Source organism: Conger conger, chromosome 15, assembly GCF_963514075.1.
Source record: "Conger conger chromosome 15, fConCon1.1, whole genome shotgun sequence".
NCBI lineage: Eukaryota > Metazoa > Chordata > Actinopteri > Anguilliformes > Congridae > Conger > Conger conger.
The window spans coordinates 13727073-13748876 of NC_083774.1; the positions used below are offsets into that span (position 1 = coordinate 13727073).

Here is a 21804-nt window from a genome sequence, read left to right on the forward strand (position 1 = left end):
CCCAAGAGCTAGAATTAAAGAATAACGCCTAAGAGATGGAAAGTTGAGGCAATATCAAAATGTAAAACACATAAAAGTACTGTGAAGGTATATTGAAATAAGTTTGGTTGTTTACCAGTGTAGCTTGGGCAGTGCTTATTTATTTGGCTGTTGGCTGTTTGTCACTAAGTAACAGTACATTGAAACATAGTGAGTGAGTAATTGCCTACACAATGAAGTAACTCTGAACTTGTTCAGGGACCGAAAAAACAATAGTAGCTGTATCCAAGTGCAACATTTAATGCAAACCACATGCGGAATGAAAAAGCTCACATTTTGTCCCTCCAGTTTAACATTATCATGAGCGCTCCTTCGCTCCTTGCATGTTGCACTGGAAATAAAATGAAGCGTTTCCAGCCTTTTGCTCGGTGTAATGTGATCCTCAGTTAGCGTTCGCTTCATCTGGGCAGCATTGAAAAGGGAGGGCGCGGTCAGAGGAGAACAACTCCCCGAATGTTGCATATGCAACCTAATGTCAATAGCCATTTCTCAAACATGTTGGCTTCAACTCTTGACCCGGCTGCGCCCCCTCCTCACCCCCTATCCCCTCCTCGTTTCGGTGTTATGGCAGCGGTTTCCATGGCAAACAAAAAATAATTTCTGCAGAAAACACGTCTTGTCACCGTAGGCAGTCAGACTTGCACAAAATGCGCGTTGTGCAGGAGGACATGCCTAACACAGGGGCCACTGAATATTACGCTTAACTGAACAGAGACACGCACAGAGCACTGCTGTACAAAGGGTGTGGCTATAAATGGACTGTTGGGCTATTAAAACGCATGAGCTATTAAAAATCCACAGAGGCTGTTTTCTGACTCTCCTGCTTGGTCTCTCTGGGTAATTGACTACAGGTAAACCTGGAGCTCTGACCCCCATAAAATGTTTCAGTCAGATAAACTATGGGGTTGCTGTGCTAGTGGGGCTGCTTTTGTATGTATGTGTATGTGTGTGTGTGTGTGTGCGTGTGCGTGTGCGTGTGCGTGTGCGCGTGCACGCACGCGCGTGTGTGTGAGTGTGAGAGTGTGTGTGTGTGTGGGGTGGTTTCCGGCCCTACGGGCCTCCACACTTGCCCTGCTATTGCTGTTTTTGTTCCTCTTTTCATCCATTCTCCTCCTTGCACGTGTCTTCACCCTGACCACGTTTCTGACCTCGATCAGAGGGTTGCGTGTTCAAATCCCAGTCATTGCTATACCCCTGAGCAGGGTATTTGAGCTGATTTGGCACAGTAATTTTTCAGCTGTGTAAATTGACATTTACAAAGTTTTATCCAGGGTGACTTGCATAGCTGAGGGCAGCAACTAATCAGCTAAATAAGTAATGTGAATGAATGTAATGTCTTGTGTCAGGGTTGTTCCAGTGTCTGATTAATCAGCATTCAGTGAGTGTTATTTATTCATCAAAATGGAACAAACTGGAGAACCCAGGAGAGTTCTTATACTGGTAGGGGCATAATGTACAATTTTGTTCTTTCTTATTGAATGTACTGAGCTGTGGTTCTTTAATCTCATACTATCAATAAGCCACTCTTGACCACTCCCATAGTTTAGAATGTCATAAACCCTGCAGAAAGTATTCATGGTTTCCTGCCATGAGAATTCATGTAGTAATATCTCAAGTTTACACAGGAAGATATTTTGTAGAAGAAGATCTTAAATGGCTCTCTTAATGGACATGTTAAGAGGATAGTGGACCAAATGAGCTATGGAGGACTTTGTAGCTTCAGGTCCTGAATTCTTCACAGAAGTGTCAATACTCATATAAAACATGGATACATTGACTGTTCATACATAATTTACTAATATAAACACCATAGATATCTGAACATTGTAAGCAGTGGACTGTAATAAGGAGACTTTCAACTGTGTTTTTGTAATGCGTCACCCCTGCCTTTATTTATGATTGGTTCCATACTGATTTAATATTTTAATATAGCATTTCTCAGAACAAATATGCAACGCGTCATTTCAGACCTCCAGGGTGAGTGTCGCACAGCAGTAAACTGGCTGGGGTTCAGCCGGATGCCTGTATCCAGTTACGACAAGGACGCCGGGGTCACAAGAGGATGACACCGCACGGAAACAATAGGTGGGAATCATCCTGTTAGCTCTGGAGGAAATGGAAACAGCAAAACTGACAAAAAATTGAAATAAACAAATGGCCCTGTCAGAGAAGGCAAACATCACTGCGAGGAGGCCACGTGATCCGGTTCTGCTGACTTCATCGCAATTCCCAACAGAACTGACATCTGCCAACGGGCCGCAGAACAAGAGAGCCGGATTAGAGGGGGGAGGGAGGATTGTTATCTTCCTTTGGAAAAACACAGGCATTTGTTCCAGTTGTCTGGGGCTATAAACACGAATATCCTGCCTTCACTTTTTCGCTTTTCTAAGAAGAGCCTTAATGAGAATTTATCACCCTGCAAAGACCCTCAGCCAATGCCCTGGGATGCAAGGGAAAGGGCAGTTTGCATATGTCTTAAAATTAATTTGTGGTGAAAGCGGTGGAGGTAGATCCACAGAGGAACACGTCTTTATGGCGGACAAACCCAGACCAGGCAGATGTTCCAGGGGAAGCCAGAGCCATTTTACCCGCCCTGTGGTTCAGTCGAGCGTGTGATGAGTCCACGGTGTGGTCTACAATCCAGCCTCTTACCACACACATTGGGTTCAGTACATCAGGACCGTGTTGCTGTGTGATATCTGTCGACTCAGATATACACCGCAACGCCTCCCAGCATACCTTGAGCAGGAAGGGCTAGGCACCTAATGAGCCAGAGACTGCAGCTGTATGTAGAACAGCGTGTTATATGTTCTGTAAATTGTGTACACATCTACATTTTACTTCGACTGCTACGTGCAACAGCAACTTTTATTTATTTGTCACCTTCAGTCTCCTGCCCTCTCTTTGTCTCACGCTGTCTGCCAGGAGCAGGCATATTGCGCTTTTCACACTGTAGCTTTTTTTTCCCCCCTTGATGACTGTGGCAGGTCTTGATTCATTCTCCATTCATTTAATTAACTTGCCAGGCACCGCAGATGAACTCGTACCTTGCCTTGGCGTCACGGTGCTGTATCTCAGTGCTGCAGACACCGGCTAGGCACTTCTGCAGGAATGAGGTGCTTGTCTGGAGCTGTCCAGGCATATAACACGCACAACAGCTCATTCCTACGCAAGTGCAACTGGTCGCATATAAGGGAACATATTCCGGGAGATTTATTTGGCGTTCCCAGGTTGAAACCTGAAATGGTGTCTCGCATATGAGTTGCTTTGAATGATAAGATTAGACACCCTGATGCTGTAGAGATAAACAGGCAGACAGAAACCCAACAGACAGACTGATAGAGAGATAGATTCTTGGTGTTAGAAATAAGGACAAACAGTCCCGATTATTCATGTCTCTGTGACTGTCAGTGTGATTGGCAGGAACAGGTACAGTTTTATCTAGATATTTTTAGAAGGTGATGTTGCAGGTGGTGCAAAGTTCTTTTTCCAAATGACTCTGGATGTTTACACTGAACACACTCCATTTCTTGTTCTGGTCCTCTTCTAACCCTGGTCCCCTCAATGTTTCCTCTTGAGAATCAACAAATCTCTGCTGATTCACTGCTGCCATACCTAGCAAGAGGTAAAAAAAGGTGACTGGATTCAAAACACTGGTACACTCTTTCTGAAAATGTAATCACAGAGATTACAAAATCACAAATTCTGGAGAGCTTTGTTCACTTTTTTTGTTGTTGTTTTTTTTCAAAATGTGATTTATCTTCAATCGGCTCTTGAACCTGATGACAGACTTACAGTATGCAAGACTGGCATCATAGTCATCCACAAAACACTCGAGACATCAAAAGGAAAACAATGCTATGTGTCTATTCACAATGCATCATGAAAGATTCTTTGTTTTTCTATTTACTTGGAGTAAATAAAGCTGCTGTCGAGTTTTGTACAGGAAGGGACTGTGACTCGTGCATTATGGGTAAACAGACTTCAGAGTCTCTGGTTCAAATAGGATTGCTCAGTATTTGTGTCATAAGAGAAGATGCCTGAAATGTATGCATTAGTTTCTAGTCGATGACATTGGGTGAGACATGGAATGAGCCAAATTAATTTTGTATCTCCTTGAGGCTAAGGGTGGCCTCTTTAGCCCTTCCTTAATTTACGGTGACACAAGTGTGATAAATGTCCTAAAACATGTTAAATGGGGTCTCAGCTTGTCAGTATATATAATACAGTGTGAACTTGAGGTCAGGTTCAGTATAAAGACAGTGGTTTCTATTAAAATCGTATATCCTGCGCACACACACAGGCAGAGTACTGACAGCTATTTGCCCCGTAAGTCAAAAACATTCTCTTTCCTGCCATTTTCAGCAGTTTCAAAGATCTGTCTGTCCATTCACCATCTATCGGTTTGTTTCGTCTTTTCTTTTTTTCCTGGCTTTCTCTGTCTATCCAGCTGCACATCCCTGAATCAATATATTATGCGATCCAAACGCAAAACGCAAAGCTCATTTGAATAGATTTTCTAATTACTCTCATTCTATAATTACTACATAATCAGGCGTGCTGGCGCAGGGCCCGGAATGACTGGAGCTGTGTGCTGGCATTGGGGGGAGTGCTGGAAGTGGGGAGGAGGGATTAGTTGTGTTTGACTTCATGACTCTGTGTTCCATAAGTGCTTCCATTTGGAGCAGTACTTCCCTCCCGCCTGATGCCCCACAGATTCCAAGGCCTGAACAGTTGAGCGGGGCGAAATGGTGCTTCAAGGGCAAGAATCCATCTTACGCTACCTACAAAGGGTGGTCAAGCTGGGGGAGGTCAAATGTGCGTTGCTGTGTATTGACAGCCTAAGTTTGTCCCTTTTGAGATACAATCACACTCTATTCATGTTACGTGTTTACATTATTGTAATCCTCAGGTCTGAGTTTACCATCAAATACATGCCCACGGACAATTCTCCCTGGTCTCATGTGTTCCTCATTGTTAGTTGTTGTTGCCTACCAAATGGTAGAACGAGTAGCCTATACAACATGCATCTGTGGATATTCACTCTGATTGTGGTACCTCCATGCCACCTAGCTTACATTTGCATGGGATTTCTTTCCATACACTCTCAGAAATGAACCGACAGTGGAGGTAATTAACTTACACATAGTGTAGACCCTTACATAGGGATGCGATGACATGTAAAGTGGTATTTTATAAATAACCCGTTCTGCATACAGTGAGCCACTACTAAAGATACAATTCTTTCGCAATACCATTATATAAATGAGGCCCCAGTTCTCCTGGCTAATCTGATTACATGTGGGATATGAGGAATAAAATGGCTATCAATTTCTGAGAGGCTTGAAGGGGTCGAGCTGGAAAGATTTCAGACAAATGTTGACCGATCACAATGAAATGGAACATTTTTGAGGTTCCTGTGTAATAAGGAATTCAGCTAATGTAGGATTGTCCACATCCTGGAGCTGATGAAAATCACATGTGACTGAATTTGCTGTAATTATCTCTGCATGTTGCACTATTAAACCTGTATCGAATGTATTAAGTACGATGCATTTTTGTGGGATAATGGTATTTCATGAATTGTGCAATTAGGTTTAATATTTATTATCTCTATCCAAATGGCTTACATATGAGGAAGTAATGTTCTGTTGGGGTAAAGAGTTTGACTTGCAGTCTTGGTTTTACACAAATACAGAACCTTACTGATCCTTTCTGAGTGACCAATGATCCACCATGACCAGAAGAAAAACATCCACACTACACATTGCATTCTTGTTTAAAACAGCACTTTGACATGCTTTTAAATGTAATTATGTCCTTTTTATTTGAAAGTATGCCACTTCAGACAAGGATTCAAGACATAAAGGGATTTCAAAGACAAAGACAAATGACATTTTAACAGTTGTGTTAGGCAGCCTGGTGAATCACCCAATTGTAAAGAAGCCATGTGCAAGGATGGCACAGTCAATGTACAATACTAAACTAGCTAATGTGTTATATGGTATATAAAACTGGAAACAATAACAAGGTCTAGTCTGCATTAATTCACCTCATAAGTAATTTACCTTTTGTGTTCAACAGATCTCAAAGCACTTATCTCATTTGAGCCTTGAAGTTCAGCAGAAACAGTGTTCGGATAAGAACCGAAAGCAAAGTGTGTAGTCGGATACACCAAACTCTAACCCTCACTTAGAAATGCGCTGTGCATCCGACCAAACGCTTTCCTAGGGTTTACATTAATCTGGAATAATAGCTACATTTTAGAGGTAGGTAGAGACAGTATTTTGTAGTTTTGTGGAATTACCACAGTGCTGTAAAATCCAGCTATACCAGCTTGACCAGCTCAATTTTCAAGCTGGTCAAGCTGGTCATGAGCTTGTCTAGCTGGGTATGAGCTGGTCAACCAACATGACCAAGCTGGTCATAAGATGGTCTAGCTGGGTATGAGCTGGTCAACCAGCTAGTGCTGATAGCTTGTCTGTGCTGGTAGCTGGTCAACTGGCTATCAGTTTTTCAAAACATAGCGTGAGCTGGTCAAACCATGTCAAGCTGGGAGCTGGTCTGAACTGGCAAACCAGCTAAACCATGTCAAGTTAAGAGCTGGTCTGAACTAGTCAGCTGTTTTCAAAACTTAGCTTGAGCTGTTTTTTTCAGCAGGGCAACCGTGCTTGCATGAGGCTAACTGACATTTTCATGATTTGTGGCAGTAGTTCTACAATAACCATCTGCTGCACATACTCTTGTTTAACATATTTAAGTATTCATTGGATCTGTGATAAAATACGTATAGTATTTCACAAATACAGCAACGATTCAGACAGTATAATAGACCGTTTTTCATTACAAAGAGAAGAAACTTAACCAAGACAAAACAAATGCATTTTTTAAATAAAAGTATGCATCAGTGTGGAAATTATCTACAATGTTACATTATTAAGATCACCAACTCGACATCTGACCAGTGTTGATATCTCAAATACATAGAATAAAATCCATCTTAAATGCATTGTAATAGTATTTATGTCAAACCTCTAAAATGCTTAGTCACTCATATACAGTAACCTTGACTGCTCAGTTGATTATGGGTCAAACAAGAGGGAAAGATGCAAATATTCCTCTTACAGTAGAACAAGGCTAAAGCATTTGTTTGCCTTTTTTCATAAAACAATTGCAATATTGGACGCTGTACCAATAAGATTGGACCGTTTAGTGTTTGCACCATGCTACATGGCACAAAGACGCAAATAAGCTAGCTGTATGAAAACGACAGCCAAAAAAAAAAAGTCTAGAATGGTCCGTTGCAGTCATTGGTCATCAGCGTTCTTCATTCCAAGAATGTCGATGAATGCCAGTGGAATACTTGCAGATTTTATGTGTTGGACTGTAGGTGAACCTTTACTCATGGGGGACCTGAAATCTCAGCCCCGCTCCCTGTCACACCTTATTTAATGCCAAACAGGGGCAGCTCCAGAGCGGAAGGTCACAGGGCCCAGTTACGCTCCTCTGTCGAAATCTCCGGGACACCTGTTGGGGGCCTCCCCACTTTAAGGAACAGGGGAAAATGAAAAGGTGGGGCGGAGGGATGGGGGGTAAGGGTTGTCTCAGATTCTTGGATCTCCTATGTTCTGCAATAAGTCTTGTGCTTGTGTAAATATCCCATATTGTCACCAGTGCTGGCAGAATACTGGCTCTCAGTGGGATCGTGAATTTGTAACAAAAGAAAAATAAAGAATCCCGTGTACATTCCAATGGAAGAACAGCTCCCCTAGACAGCCATTCCCAGGTATCAGACCCGGGTGTCCCATCAGGACCTGTAAGATGCACACAGAAAACACCACTGAACACTCCATACCAAACCCAGTTCATCCCTGCTAGAGTCATACCCCCTAACTATTTACTTCCTGGTAATTCAATATTTATTACTTCCCTCCCTATAAGGTGTTAAACATATATAAAACTCAGGTATGAGTATTATTCTGTATGAAATGTTTTGAACTTCTGTTTTTGTTTCTATTATGTTTTGGTTTTGTATAGCCTAAACCTAGTAGTGAAATACTTGACTATTTGAATATGTTATGTAAAATTATTTGGTATAATAAGCTAAAGCTTCAGCCTACACCTTTTAGGTCAATATTGTTATGTGCATCCATTCTGTAAAAAATGTTAAAAAGGAAATAAATGAATTACTACTACTACTAATGTAATGCTTTAAGACAATGTACTAACTATCAGATATGAACCTGATGCCTTTGCATCAGCACAGTTCATTGGCTGTAAATGTACACTCTCAAGTTACTCTATGTAAATGTATGTAATAACAATAAGCACTCATTTCACTGAAAGATAACCCTGCTTTAGGCCAGAGCAGTGGGCAGGTAGATGTACAATACTCACTGGACGATCTTGCAGTTTGTGGTTGTGACAAAGCGACCTGTGTAATGGATATTACACCTGACCACGTTGTTGGTGAAGTCTGACTCCAGCACTGTGTACTTGGGGTTCACTTTGAGCTGAAACACAAATTGGGACTTGATTCTTCCATACACTCTTCTTTAAATTCTGTACAGCTACAGTCAGTTACCTTCCATAGTAACTTATTAAAGGTTCAATTGACAATCAACGGAGCGGCATCACACAATTGCTGGTTGTCACCTTTAGTATGTAGTTTCCTGGCTGAACGTCTGTGATGTCAATCCACTGGCAATCAATGTCAGCATTGTATGTATCATAGCAACCTGGACTCAGACCCTGAAAAATAAACCATGCTGACATTAACATCTATTGACATATACATGTTAAAAAAAGAGTTGCGCTTTAAAAATAATGTTCTTCTGAATGAACACATCTAGAAAGAAAACAAAAGCATATAAATTCAGTAAAACCTGAGATGCTTAGGTCAAACTGGAAGTTTCTTATTTACCGAATTGCCAAGGATAAAAACTTGAAATACTAGCAAAATTAGCCAAAGGGTCACAATGTGGGGAAATGAACAGTATTTAATATAAAGAAGGACCAGGACAAAGTCAAAAAGGTTGAAAAGATAGTGGGTCACTAAATAAGATTAATTCAGAATGTCGATGTGCAGGAAAAATAATGTTACTGTATACTGTAATCCTGATTAATGCTGGCTTTTTGCCAAGATTAGGAGCTATGAATGTGAAGTGCTCTATATAAAATGAGGCTATTGATTGCAAACAATAAATGGTTCAAATTCTTTAAATTGGTGTATATTGACTTTACTATTGGTTAGTTTGCGACAGCTCAGAAGATCTGAACTGTGTCATACTATGTCAGATATGATTTCTGATAAAAGTCAGAAATTATTATGGATTTTTAAATAGATTTTTATGACACTTTATTTATACAGGGTAGGTTGACTGAGCACACATTCTATTTTACAGTACTCCCCTGTGGAGGTGTAATTGCCCATTATGTGCAATTGTGTGTGCCAGTGTGTGTGTCTCTCAGTGAGATGCTATTCCCGGATGTGTACCTGAGTGTGTGTCTCTCAGTGAGCTGTTACTGCAGGTGTGTATCTGAGTGTGTGTCTCTCAGTGAGCTGTTACTGCAGGTGTGTACCTGAGTGTGTGTCTCTCAGTGCGCTGTTACTGTAGGTATGTACCTGTGTGTGTGTGTCTCTCAGTGAGCTGTTACTGCAGGTGTGTACCTGAGTGTGTGTCTCTCAGTGCGCTGTTACTGCATGTGTGTACCTGAGTGTGTGTCTCTCAGTGAGCTGTTACTGTAGGTATGTACCTGTGTGTGTGTGTGTCTCTCAGTGAGCTGTTACTGCAGGTGTGTACCTGAGTGTGTGTCTCTGAATGAGCTGTTATTACAGGTGTGTACCTGAGTGTGTGATGTGCAGGCATAGCGTTTTAGGTGCCCAAAGTCGCAGGTGGTATCCTCCAAACAGAAGCTGGCTTTGTGGCCCTCCGCCACCTTCCTCCCTGTACTGATTTCCAGGAGGTCATAATGGCTGAATTCATCCATACTGTGGTAGTGTCTGTGGGAGAAAAAGTCGTTTAGAAAGTATGGTATAATAGCAAGCATAAACTGATGAAATGCTTGGTCTGGATTGCTTGGACCTATGATTTGCCATGAAAAGAATAATCAGGCATTACATATTTCCCACTAAAAGTGTGTTGTTCTGTTGAACCAACAATATGAATTCCAACTACAAATGACTGCTGCTTGAACAAATACATACTTTCAGCACCTGCATGTCCCAAAAGCTCTACTTCTAATAAGTTATACCCAGCATGGGTGCAGTTTAATGGAACATGTAAAGTTCCAGTGGAGAGTACATTTTAATTAATAGCAACAATAATGGAATGATGAATCCAGACATTAGCACTCTAATGAGGTAAGAGGGCATAATTAATGCCTCGTGAAATTTGCATGGGCTTAATCACTACTGCGAGACGAGTGTTTGCGTGTGTTTGAGTGTGTGTGCGTGCGTGCGCGTGTGTGTGCGTGCGTGTGTGCATGCATGCTTGTCATTTCTGAATGCTTTGTTGCTTTTCACTACTATGAGAGCGAACTCGTGGGTTTAGAAATGAATACCCTCTGTGATCATTTACCACAGTAACAGAGATTGAGACCAAGTGCCTGAAAATGCCAGGGGAAAGCAATTGTCATTGCATTCAAGCACTTAATACTTTATTGTGCATGACAAACTATTTACTTTTTGCAGAGGTTTCAGGTGATTTTTTTACTGGTCAATTTACAAACCATTATTCATAACAATGAGAGTGAAGTGCATTATATTCGCTCCAGTAAAATATATATTTTACTATTGGTGATACAAATGTAGAACACCACTTAAAAATGATAGCTACATAGTAACTAACAAAATGATTAAATGCATAAAAAAATAACACCTTAGTCAATCCCTTGAGTGTGTCCTCGGTTTTGACTACAGGGGTAATCGTCTTGAATTTGAGCCAAGCTGCATTTCCCATAGCAGATGTCAGATGATCTGTGAACAAAGCTTTTAACGCATAAAAAGCAATGAACTAAAGTGAATTACTGAGCCATTCATCCTGCTGTGCTGGCCGTCTTCATCTAATCATAATTATCAAAATAAATCTCTTGATTTTTATTGAAAGCCATCAATGACATTAGAGGTCTAATTTGCATGAAGGCACACAGTGAATGTGGCCTTTGGGCTTGCTAAGTGTTCCCAAAAACTATTTCTGTAGTTTTTTTTTCTGGAAATGTAATGCAGGTGAAGTAACCGGTGGAGTGTGTTGAGTTAGAAAAACCCTTCTGAGTGAATAATGTGTCATATTTTAATGGGTGGATTGTGATGGTGTGTTAACTGGGAAAATGGGAGGAAAACAGCTTGAACCTATATAAATGTACTTTTTGCATAGATGGGACCTCATCACATTTTATCATTCAAAACAACGTAAATTCCAGAAGGCAACACACACAACCTTCGGTGGGCTGAATGACCTTCTGTTTCCTGACAGATACAGATTTGGTCCTTACACAGAGGCACCTTGCTTGCATGTTCCTTCTCCCCAGGTTGACTCTTGTGTAAGATGCCAGGGATGGCGTGATGAACAGTACACCAGTCATCTCCGCAACACATTTCTGCTCTCTGACACATTTCTCCTCTTCCTTCTGCTCTTCATTCCTTCTGCCAAGTGAGGGTGGGAGGCAAGGGGAAGGTCACCACAAACCTGATGATGGTCTACTTATGAGGCAGAGGAATTGTTTCTTCAGCAGACATTTTAGATGCAAGATGAGGAGATCTTGTCTTGCTCTTGATTAAGGGAACACTGAGAGAGAAGCAAAAGTGGAACTGCTTGACTGGAAGAACCTTGGCATCTCATTTCCGCAGCTCTCTCATTAGGGGAATCGTATGCTGGAAGGAGACTGATTGACTTCAAGAAGAAAAGAACGTCTTCTAACCCTGACGAAAAAAGCCCAATCCAACTGTCTAATTTTCATTAGTCATTTTCTAGTATGATATTTGCATTAGAATCCAGGAGACCGCAGACTTATTATGCTCGGTTGTATTCGATAAGACAAACGAAAGCGCTGACACGGGGTGATGTTTGGCAGAAGCCTGACATTTGCACACCACCAAGGCAACAGGAAGCCCGGGAAACTCCCATGCAGCACCTGCACAAACAACAGCCCTGACCTTTGACCACGAGGGTGAAAAGTCATTGAAGCAATTAACTACTGCGTAATCATTCTTGCCCTTTTATGGAAACATAGCCACTACTGCTGCCTTCCAGTTTAATAATGATGGAGAACAGAAACTTAACGTGCATGAAGTCTGGCCTAGCCTACCAAGAGTTGGCGGCGTATCGATACTTTGAAATGACGTTGACAACGTAGAAGCCATAGAGCAGAAGGGACAGCGGGACACACCCTCTTTTATCTTGCGGAAACCATTATGCATTGCCTGGTGGAACATGTCGAAGAGTGATATGTGGGACAGTTGAGGTGTTGCAAGGATCTGGGCTATTCTCCGGCTGTTTGTGTTAGCTTTCCTTTCCTATGTGAAAGGTCATCTCTGCGGCAGGGCTCCAACGCATATACGTCACTCCGCGTCTCTCCCAGGCGAGAGAGGAGGCCTCCGCTCCGCTGACCCTCGACAGCACCATCGGATGTGGCCTGAGGCTCCCGGGTGAGGCAGTGACGTGGGCGGAGGTGTGTTCGGTTCCTGTGTTGCGTTTCCCCACGCCGCGGGCTCTCCCGGGAGCCCGGGAACGCACGTGCGCTCTGGCGTCACTCGGAGTTTGGTCCCGCCCATTCGCGGTCAGCCGGGTGACTTTCTCACAGCTTTTACGACCGCGTAGGCGCTTTGCACAGATCTTAAGTGCCAGATGTTCACACGCTGGGCTCAGTGACCATGTGGGGTGCAAGTGCATCTGGGCAGCGGACGCACAAATTAATGAATTTAATTCATGAAATAAAACATAAAAACGAAAGGGGAAAAAAATGCACTGACACTGGGCTTCAATAGCAATTTAGCCGCAGTTTAACACAGCTGTTTAGAATAATATTCTGGTGCAACACAGGGGGCTGGAAATACACACATACACCAACAGTGAATAAGCCAATACATATGAGAATGATTACTGATAACAGTCTCTATTTAACTATCAAAATATAGCCTTATGAGTTTAAAAAATTACAACTTAATACTGGAGATGTATTTAATATGGTGATCTTACTGTATAATTATAATAACCATAATAACCCTGCCAATCATTTTGGTAAAATTGGTAAAATGGTGCTTTTATGCTTCTGAACATGGGCAAAGATTTGACACTGCAAATTCAAATGATGAAATACAGTGATTTTCTCCTTTGCAGTCATTCTATCTACGTAGAAAGTAGGTCTTTGCTGAGAAAGCTAAATAACCCCCACAATCCTTTGACACCTCCACTATTGTGCTACTTCCTTCAGAACCACACTGTGTAGTACGAACTGATGACACAGTGCACTCAGAACCACACTGTGTAGTACTCACTGATGATACAATCAGAACCATACTCTGTAGTACTCACTGATGATACAATCAGAACCACAATCTGTAGTACTCACTGATGATACAATCAGAACCACACTCTTTAGTACTCACTGATGATACAATCCGAACCACACTCTGTAGTACTCACTGATGATACAATCCGAACCACACTCTATAGTACTCACTGATGATACAGTACACTCAGAACCACACTCTGTAGTACTCATTGATGATACAGTACACTCAGACCCACACTCTGTAGTACTCACTGATGATATAGTTCACTCAGAACCACACTGCAGCACTCACTGATGATACAGTACACTCAGAACCGCACTGTAGTACTCACTGATGGCAGCTGTGCCACTCCCAGGTATGACGTGGGCGGTTTGGCAGGAAGTCGGCTGTCCCGTGGTTTTTAACTCTTTGTGGGAAACGCAGAAGGACCCTTATGTCGTAATCTGTTACCTCAGATCCGTAGGCCGTGCTATGTAGACACAAAAGGGTCAATGATGAACAGCTCAGTACAAAGCTTTTCTCAAGAGTATGGTGTGGACAGGGCAGAGCAGGAAGTTTCTTTGAATCGTCATTGAAAGGTTATTTGAGGATTTCTTTCACATAATTAGTCATCGGAAATAATTATTGCTCCTACTACTGATAATAATAGTATAACATATTATTGGACACATGCATGTTTCGAGCCATATTACATTATAGGATATTATTGTGACTATTATTTTTTTGCTGTTAGAAATAGTCCCTCAAAAGAAATGTATTAAATATGTCTGGGATACATTCTGTAAATGCCTGAAAGCAGTCCATTAACATGAATTGTTATTATTTCCATTTTGCCTGATTGTCTTCATTATATAATACACAATGAATATATTATAGTGCATGATATGATTATTATAATTATACAAATAAATAGTATCAGTATATTCAAATAATTACATATTTAAAAAATTTGCTAAATGATAGATCTTTGCAATATTAGAGATGATTAATACCATGTAAATATTTGTCTGAGGTCTGTCTCAGTCTAAATAGAGCCCTTCAAATTTTCTTCAGTTTTAGACAACAGTTTGCTTGTAAACCTTTGTTTGTAAACATAACTAATATCTGCCCAAATGCACCATACAGGCAGATAAAAAAGTGACTTATGATAAAAACAGCAGAATATAAGCACTCTTCAGAATGACACCTATAACTACAACAATGTGCAATTCATCTCTCAACAGTTGTTGACTTTGCAGATAGCAGCGAATCACATCAAGCCATCTGTCTGCAATTACTGTGATACACTGGCAGGATATGAGAGGTCTGAGAGGAATTACTTTGCTGGAGATATTAGGGAGTACACAAGAGCCAGCAGGGTAGCTGACTGTAAAATTGTCATTGTTTTGTCTCTTGGAGGGCCTGGCGTCACTGCCATACTGACAGAGGAAGGTTAAAGATGCTGAGACTAAACTAGGAACAATGCGGAGAACCAACACTCACAAATACTGTAGACTCTCCACAGAACATAAAGAACTAGTGGATTTCCCCAGGGTAACCAGGATCTACTCAGGATCTATTAGGATATACTGTGCATGAAATGCAATTTGATCATCAATTTAGGAACATTTAAGTGGTTAATATGCCAAAATAGACTAACATTTTTATGTTTGTACTTAACTATCATGTTTACAGTTAGGGTTTTGCTCTGCCATTAACAAAATGTGCCATATTGATGAACTGATGAACTGCATAAGGGAATGAAGAAAAGATTCAGGAGTCAGAACATGACACGTACAGGGCAATGAAAGTCATGCTGCGTAAACATTAGGAAGCTCACCTGGCCAGACATTTTTCTTCAGCGGCACAGCGAAGGGAGTAGAGATGGGCCCTCTGGACGTACGTGGAGGCCTGGACGTAGTTTGGGTCAGGAACCAGGTCAGGCAAGCCTAGGGCAGCATAACAGAACTATACTTAAAGCGATATATTGTCTTTTCCACAGAAATAGTCCATAGTGTACCTGGTTTTACTGAACTTGATTTAATGAGAAAGCTTCATGAGGCGACATTGGCTCAGGCAGTAAGAGCGGTTGTTTGGAAGTCTGGCAGTTGGAGGGTAGCCAATCGCCATTGGTGTGTGAATGGGTGAATGAGAAGCATCAATTGTGCTTCAATCAATACAATCAAGCAATCAATACAGTGCTTTGGATAAAGGCGCTATATAAATGCCAGCCATTTACCAATATAGAAAATGCCGATATATGGTAAAATATCAGATTTATCTATTTCTTTTCAGTTTATTTCAAAACATTGACATCTCAGAAATACTTTTGTATTGCTGAGTTACAAGGTGTGCAGCGTGCTTAGTTCAGGACACAAACAGAGTTACCACTGTTCTGTAATCTGGACTCTAATTGTGGCAAATTCCAGATTATCATCACTATGACCTTTGAGTCACTGAAAAGAGTCCTGAAAGAGACTTTTCACTCTTGTGGCCTTGCACTGTGTGGAGAGGGGTGGCTGTGTGGGGATAATGGAAGAATAAGGGTTCTGTTTCCTGCTCCTATGGCTCTATTCAGGTACTGCCCAGAAATATGATGTAGCTTCATTGGATAATATTGGACGGATTTGATGTGCAAATTGCTAGCCAACATTACTTTGGCTGTTTCCTAGCATGTGAATGATAGCCTGCTAAGCACCTAACTGCAGCATTCTGCAGCCAACACCTTATTGGTATTAGTTTAACACCCTCTAACACTAGCCAGCATAAAACTGCTAAAATATCTTGGTACCTAGAGAACTCAAGAGCTAGATTATGTGCTTCTAAAATGTTAGTTCCTTCTTATCACTATCACAACATCTACAGTAAGTGGTAAGAAGAGAGAGGGCAAGGGAAAGAGAGAGAGAGAGAGAGAGAGAGAGGGAGAGCAAGAGAGACATGAAGACAACAATGACCTCACTTGCCTGCTGTTTTAAAACTGGGCATACGACCAGCACTGTTAGAAAAACATAAAAACAAATACAAAACAAATCTAGCCTGTCAGAGTTAATGCCAGAGAAAGTCATACCTAAAATGTTAAAGGGGAATGTTGAAGCTTTTTTTATTTTGCACAATTTTCTCTTTCAACTAAAAATAAATACATAAAATTACAACAAGCTGGCGAGGGTTTTAAGGGTTATAAATGCCACTACGTGTCTTCATGTCATCCGTTTGGTTAGACAAGTCATATTCAATTGAACAATGCTTTGTTTAGTCTCTATAAAACTGCAAAGTACCATCTTCAAATATTTGGAAGATACTTTGTGTAGAAAACAATGAGGATAATTCCACTTCGCTAAACTGAAATGCATTATGCATATTGCTGAGAACCTACCTATCCTCAACTAATGTATTGTTTCCCCTTGTTGCAGAATGGTAAGGCTATATCAGGTGAAGTCATTGAAAATAACATCAGCTTCACTCCTTTACTTAAAATGTATGAGTGCTATTTAACTTTTGTATCACTCAGAGGAAACAGTACTTTCTAGAAACAGCACTACCACCGAATTGATAGGTTGAGGCACCTCCGGGTCTTCTAAAGTCATGCTAATCTGCTGGTCCGCCAGTTTCTAGTAATGGCTGCACCTTTCACTGAACCGAGTGCACATCCTGTTGTTCACCTCTCCTCTTGGCAGACTTACAGTCCGGAGGAAGTTTCCCGAGCCTGGTCTGAAAAGCACTGAGGAGCTGTAGATAAAACACGGTGGCATTCCTGGCTGCAGGAGACTTCCCAATCCTTTACTCTTCACCGCGATGTCACCACATGCTCCTCTTAATCAGTGCTAACCACAGCTTTCCAGCACTTGCAGTAGGAAAGGATCTTAACAATGCTCGTATTTTACAAAAAGAGCTTTCCAGGTCCTGCGTTAGATGTGAGGTTATTTAATGCAATTATAATGTCAAATAATATGTTTTGCCCCTGCTGACAAATCAAAAGCTAGGTTTTGAAGTAGCTGATAGCTGGTTGAGCAGTTAGACCAGCCCCAAACATGGTTTGACCAGCTCAAGCTATGTTTTGAAACAGCAGGTAGGTGGTATTTTAAGCTGGTCATAGCTGGATCTTTCACCATGAATCTGTCATGAATCTACTTATCTAATATTTGCACTTTGAATTTGATTCTGTAAGATCTTGTCAGTTTAAATTAATTTCCATCTACAAGCCACACTGAGTGATATTGTATGCTCGGAATGTTACCCAAAAATGTGTTTGTCAAGTGTATTAATAGGTGCGAGCACATTAAAGAATCTGATATGTAGCCGGGCAGATTGATCATTATTTGCGATGTGTCTGGAATCTTCCATGACCTCAGGCTATGTATTCCCAGCAGCTGGAGCCCGTGGAAACACCCACATGTTGACAGTTGCGTCACCTCTTTATGTCTCAAATTCCTTTGATATGAAGAAGTGTTTCTTTTGTACAGAGCCAACGTGGAGTCAAATAAAATGGCTGTTCCTCCCTGCTCCCCCCCGAACCTCCAATTCCACCCCTTCCAACCTCCAGCTCAGAGTTTAATAACAGAGCTGATCAATGGAATGTGGGGGGGGGGAGGAAAAATATGAAAAATGTGTTTCACATTAGCAAATGTTTGGAAATCTGTGCTCTTGGCTAGAGATCAGAATATGAGAATCCCATTGATCTGTTTCTTGTTTTTTTTAAAGTATTACCCCCGGTAGAGAATTTTGTTCTTATCCGGAGCTCTGGGACCCCATGCGTTACAAGAACTTTCCACTACTACTACACAGTGTATTACACACTGTGTGAAAGCCCACCAACCCCCCAATCTGCCAGTAACCCATTTCCCCCAAAGTCTGCCACCTTGTTCCAACATTATAATGTGTTCATTCAGCCCCTCCAGTGAGGTCATAATGATTAGTGTTTTCCACATGGAAACCAGACTGATCCAGACCCTAGTCAGAAATGAAACCTACTCTGCATGTACAGCACCAGAACTGCAGCATTAACAACAAGAATAGGGAGAAACAAATATGTGTGGATACACAAACAGTTTGACTTGATTTATGATTCATCGACTTGTATCGTTTTTTTCAGTGCTGTCCACAGTGGGCCCTTAGACACAGGTGAACAAATGAAACAAGTATCCAAAGACAATGTCATCTTCCAGCTGCAAAAACAAAAAAAAGCTTAAAGTAATGAATTTATGTTCCCCTGGGTCAGGTTGTGGCTGCCAGGAAACTCAAACATTTTCAGATCCTTTCCTCCGCATCTTATTTCCTCTGACTTTGGGCAGAAGTGAGGAAGTGGTCTGACACGTGGGTCCGGCTCACATTGCCTCCCTCCGCTGACCCCAGGGGCACACGGTTCATTCCACTCAACGTGCTCAGCACGTTTACTTCTACAGTTTACCTAGACCGTGCTGGAGAGGCACTGCCGTTGATGTTTGCGGAGAGACTACGTAAAAAACCTGACCAAATTCTATACGCACCACAAATCATATTTGAAATTCTCTTTGCAAACACCAGAATAAGATTTAGGTGCAGAAAAAACGGATGTTGAGACTCATGTTGAGATTGCACTCAACCTAAAAGGCATTTATATGAAGAAACAGTACATAATCTGGTAATAGCTTTCCGCTTCATTATGCATGTACAGTGTGTGTGTGTGTGTGTGTGTGTGCGCGGGATCTCACCTCTTTGCTCTGGCCGGTACACGCTCCCCACGCTGACGTGTTGGTTCTCCGTCGCCGTGTTGGGGGACTGGGGGCTCCTGCCAGGCTGAACGGGCAGGAAGGGCGGTTGTGGCTGTGGCTGTGCCTGTGGCTGTGCCTGTACTCTCCTGAAGGGGGGAAACTGCTCGTACTGGGGGCTCCGCACCGGCGTCTGCACCGCCGGCCCCATCCTGTCCACGGGAGCGGCCGCGGGATTGGCCACGGCCGGCGGGTTGGGGTCTGGGAGAGGCCCTGAGGTGTCCTCGTTGTACAGGCTGTGTGTGTACCTGCGGTCCAGGCCGTCAGGCTGGGTTTGGGCCGGCTGGGCCGGCTGGGCCGGCTGCGCAGGCTGCGCAGGCTGGGCAGGCTGGGCAGGCTGGGCTGGCACGTAAGGCTGGCCGTACGGTTGGTAGTAACGGTAACTGTCATCGCCATAGTCCGGCGGTGACCGTGGTAACACTGGCCCTAATCCTCCACCAGCGTACCCACCTCCGTTATACCCACCTCCTGTGTAGCCGCCCCCACCATACCCACCGCCAGTGTACCCCCCTCCTCCACCATACCCTCCGCCTCCACCATACCCTCCTCCTCCACCTGCACCATACCCTCCACCTGCACCATACCCTCTGCCAGTGCCGCCCGAATATCCCGTCCCCCTCTGGAAGGGAGGCTCGTACCCCAGGCCGGGTCCCGGGCCTTCTCCAACGTTAGGATCGAAGGGTACGGGGTAGGATGGCTGCTGGGGAAAGGGGAACTGTGCGTAGGATGGTCCGCTGAAAGGAGGCTGAGGGATATACGAAGAGGAAGAAGAAGATGACGATGACGAAGAGCCAGTCGACGGTCTGTAACGGGTGGGAGAAGACGGCAGGCGGCTGCCGGCGTCTCCCGTGCTCGCTACACCTTGCCGCCAGTTGTCTGGGACCTGCCCGAATCCGAAGGGGTGCCTGGTCTGGCCTCTCACGGTTTCGGAGCTGCTCCTGGGGGGAGCCTGCCTCCGCACGTTCCCGCCCTGGGGCCTGCGGTTCGCGCGGGGAGGCGTGTCAGCCAGCAGCACGCGGTGGCTCCTGTCCTGATCCTGGGCTCTGGCGGGGACGTACTCAGCACCGCTGTTGAGCAAGCTGAACCTCCGGCCGTTATTCTCCCACTGGATCATCTGTCTCCAGGGGTTACCGTTAGCGTTAGCATTAGCGTTAGCATCCTGCCCCTGTGCCTCCGCAAACAGCACCCACGCTGACCACACCACAACCCAGGGCAGCATGTTCAGCAAAACCGGGCCTCGAACAAATCGGGTTACCGCCAAGAGCCGGATTTCCCAGAAACGATTTTTACGGCTGCTCTATCGTAGGACAAAGGTATCCTCCTCGTAAGTCTCCTTTAGCCGGTATGGTGTGCAAGCGCAGAGCCGGTCGAGTCCGTTCGCAGAGTTAAAGCCAGGAGGCGTGGAGGCACAGTGTGCCCAGGTGAAGTTCCCCGGCAGGTGTGCCCGCACTGTCGGTGCCAGAGCTGTGAAGTTCACGTGTCTCCCTGTCTGATGTCACGCTTGGGGCTGGAGCAGTTCTCTCAGACCTCCGGGTAGGTGCGCCTGCTCTTGAGTGTGAGTCTATCTGCCTGTCTGATTGCTTACAACAGGCTGCAGAAAAAAAAGACCTCTCTCAAAGTTTTTCTTTTTCTTTTTTTTTTGAGCAAATCCACATGGCCCTAGTGCTAGAGCTGTTTCCTGGATGGTAACAGGCAGGCCTCTGTAAGCTTTCCAGAGTCAACACCCCCATCTGCAGAAGTGCTCACATTTCTGACACTCCAGAGTTTCCTGTAATTCCATTCTTCAGCCAAACATGCAGCTCTGTGGGGGCTGAGGTCTTTCTTTTAGTGGTTAAGGTGTAACACGGTGTAATTCTTTCAATTATAATTTTTCAGAAGTGAGCAGTAAAAGAAAAGTCAACGGCTATGGAAAATCTGAAATAAATCAATTTAAAGAAATGTATGCATGTAGAGACAGGAAAGACAGGTAACGGAGTATTTTAACATTAGAGAGATAGAGAGAAAGACAGAAAGAGAGAGAGAAAGACATAAATAGAGAGAGAGACAGAGAGCAAGACAGAGAGAGAAAGAGAGAGACAGGGAGAGGACATTTTCATGAAGTCCTATACTCTAGAACTACAGAGGTGGCCTTATTCCTTGATGTCCTATGTTTTCAGAGGAAAACAACAACACCCCCCCGCTTTATATATTACATCTAGTAGCATGTAGCTCAGCCCACACTGACTAGTGGTTTAACAACTCAGCTGAGGTCATTTTTTTTACCACATTGTTTCCACAGAAACCCCAAATACACCCCCCCCCCCCCCACCACCAACACAACAACCACCAATCTGTTCCCAGATGGACATTACATTATTCAGGAAAGACATTTGGCACAAACTGTCTAACCAAACAGGAATGCCTGTTTCAGCTCTGGGCATTTTTGAACACAGGGAGTTTATCCTTTCTGTAATTTATGGAAATGCAGCAGTATATTTTCAAAGGAGGATGACTGAATGCTGCACTAGATATACGGATTACATCATTTTG

The 21804-nt window shown here is 43.1% G+C and overlaps 1 protein-coding gene across 1 annotated transcript; it reads right to left on the reverse strand.

Moving 5' to 3' along the window:
• Window positions 1-5840: 5840 nt before the first annotated feature.
• loxl1 (lysyl oxidase-like 1) lies at window positions 5841-20843 on the reverse strand. The gene is made up of 7 exons (XM_061222341.1): window positions 19219-20843; window positions 15372-15480; window positions 13884-14021; window positions 9886-10042; window positions 8695-8790; window positions 8437-8552; window positions 5841-7853 (listed from the first exon to the last, which is right to left on the reverse strand). The coding sequence occupies exons 1-7, from the start codon at window positions 20492-20494 to the stop codon at window positions 7847-7849; spliced, it is 1899 nt and encodes a 632-aa protein (XP_061078325.1). The 5' UTR covers window positions 20495-20843; the 3' UTR covers window positions 5841-7846.
• Window positions 20844-21804: the final 961 nt, after the last annotated feature.

Excerpts from the sequence above, each read along its gene's own strand:
- loxl1 (XM_061222341.1), bottom strand. The coding sequence starts at position 20,494 with ATGCTGCCCTGGGTTGTGGTGTGGTCAGCGTGGGTGCTGTTTGCGGAG. Across the intron at positions 8,791-9,885 it reads CCTGCACATCACACACTCAG|GGTCTGAGTCCAGGTTGCTA; the intron begins GTACACACCTGT and ends TTTATTTTTCAG. Across the intron at positions 8,553-8,694 it reads CAGGAAACTACATACTAAAG|CTCAAAGTGAACCCCAAGTA; the intron begins GTGACAACCAGC and ends TTTGTGTTTCAG.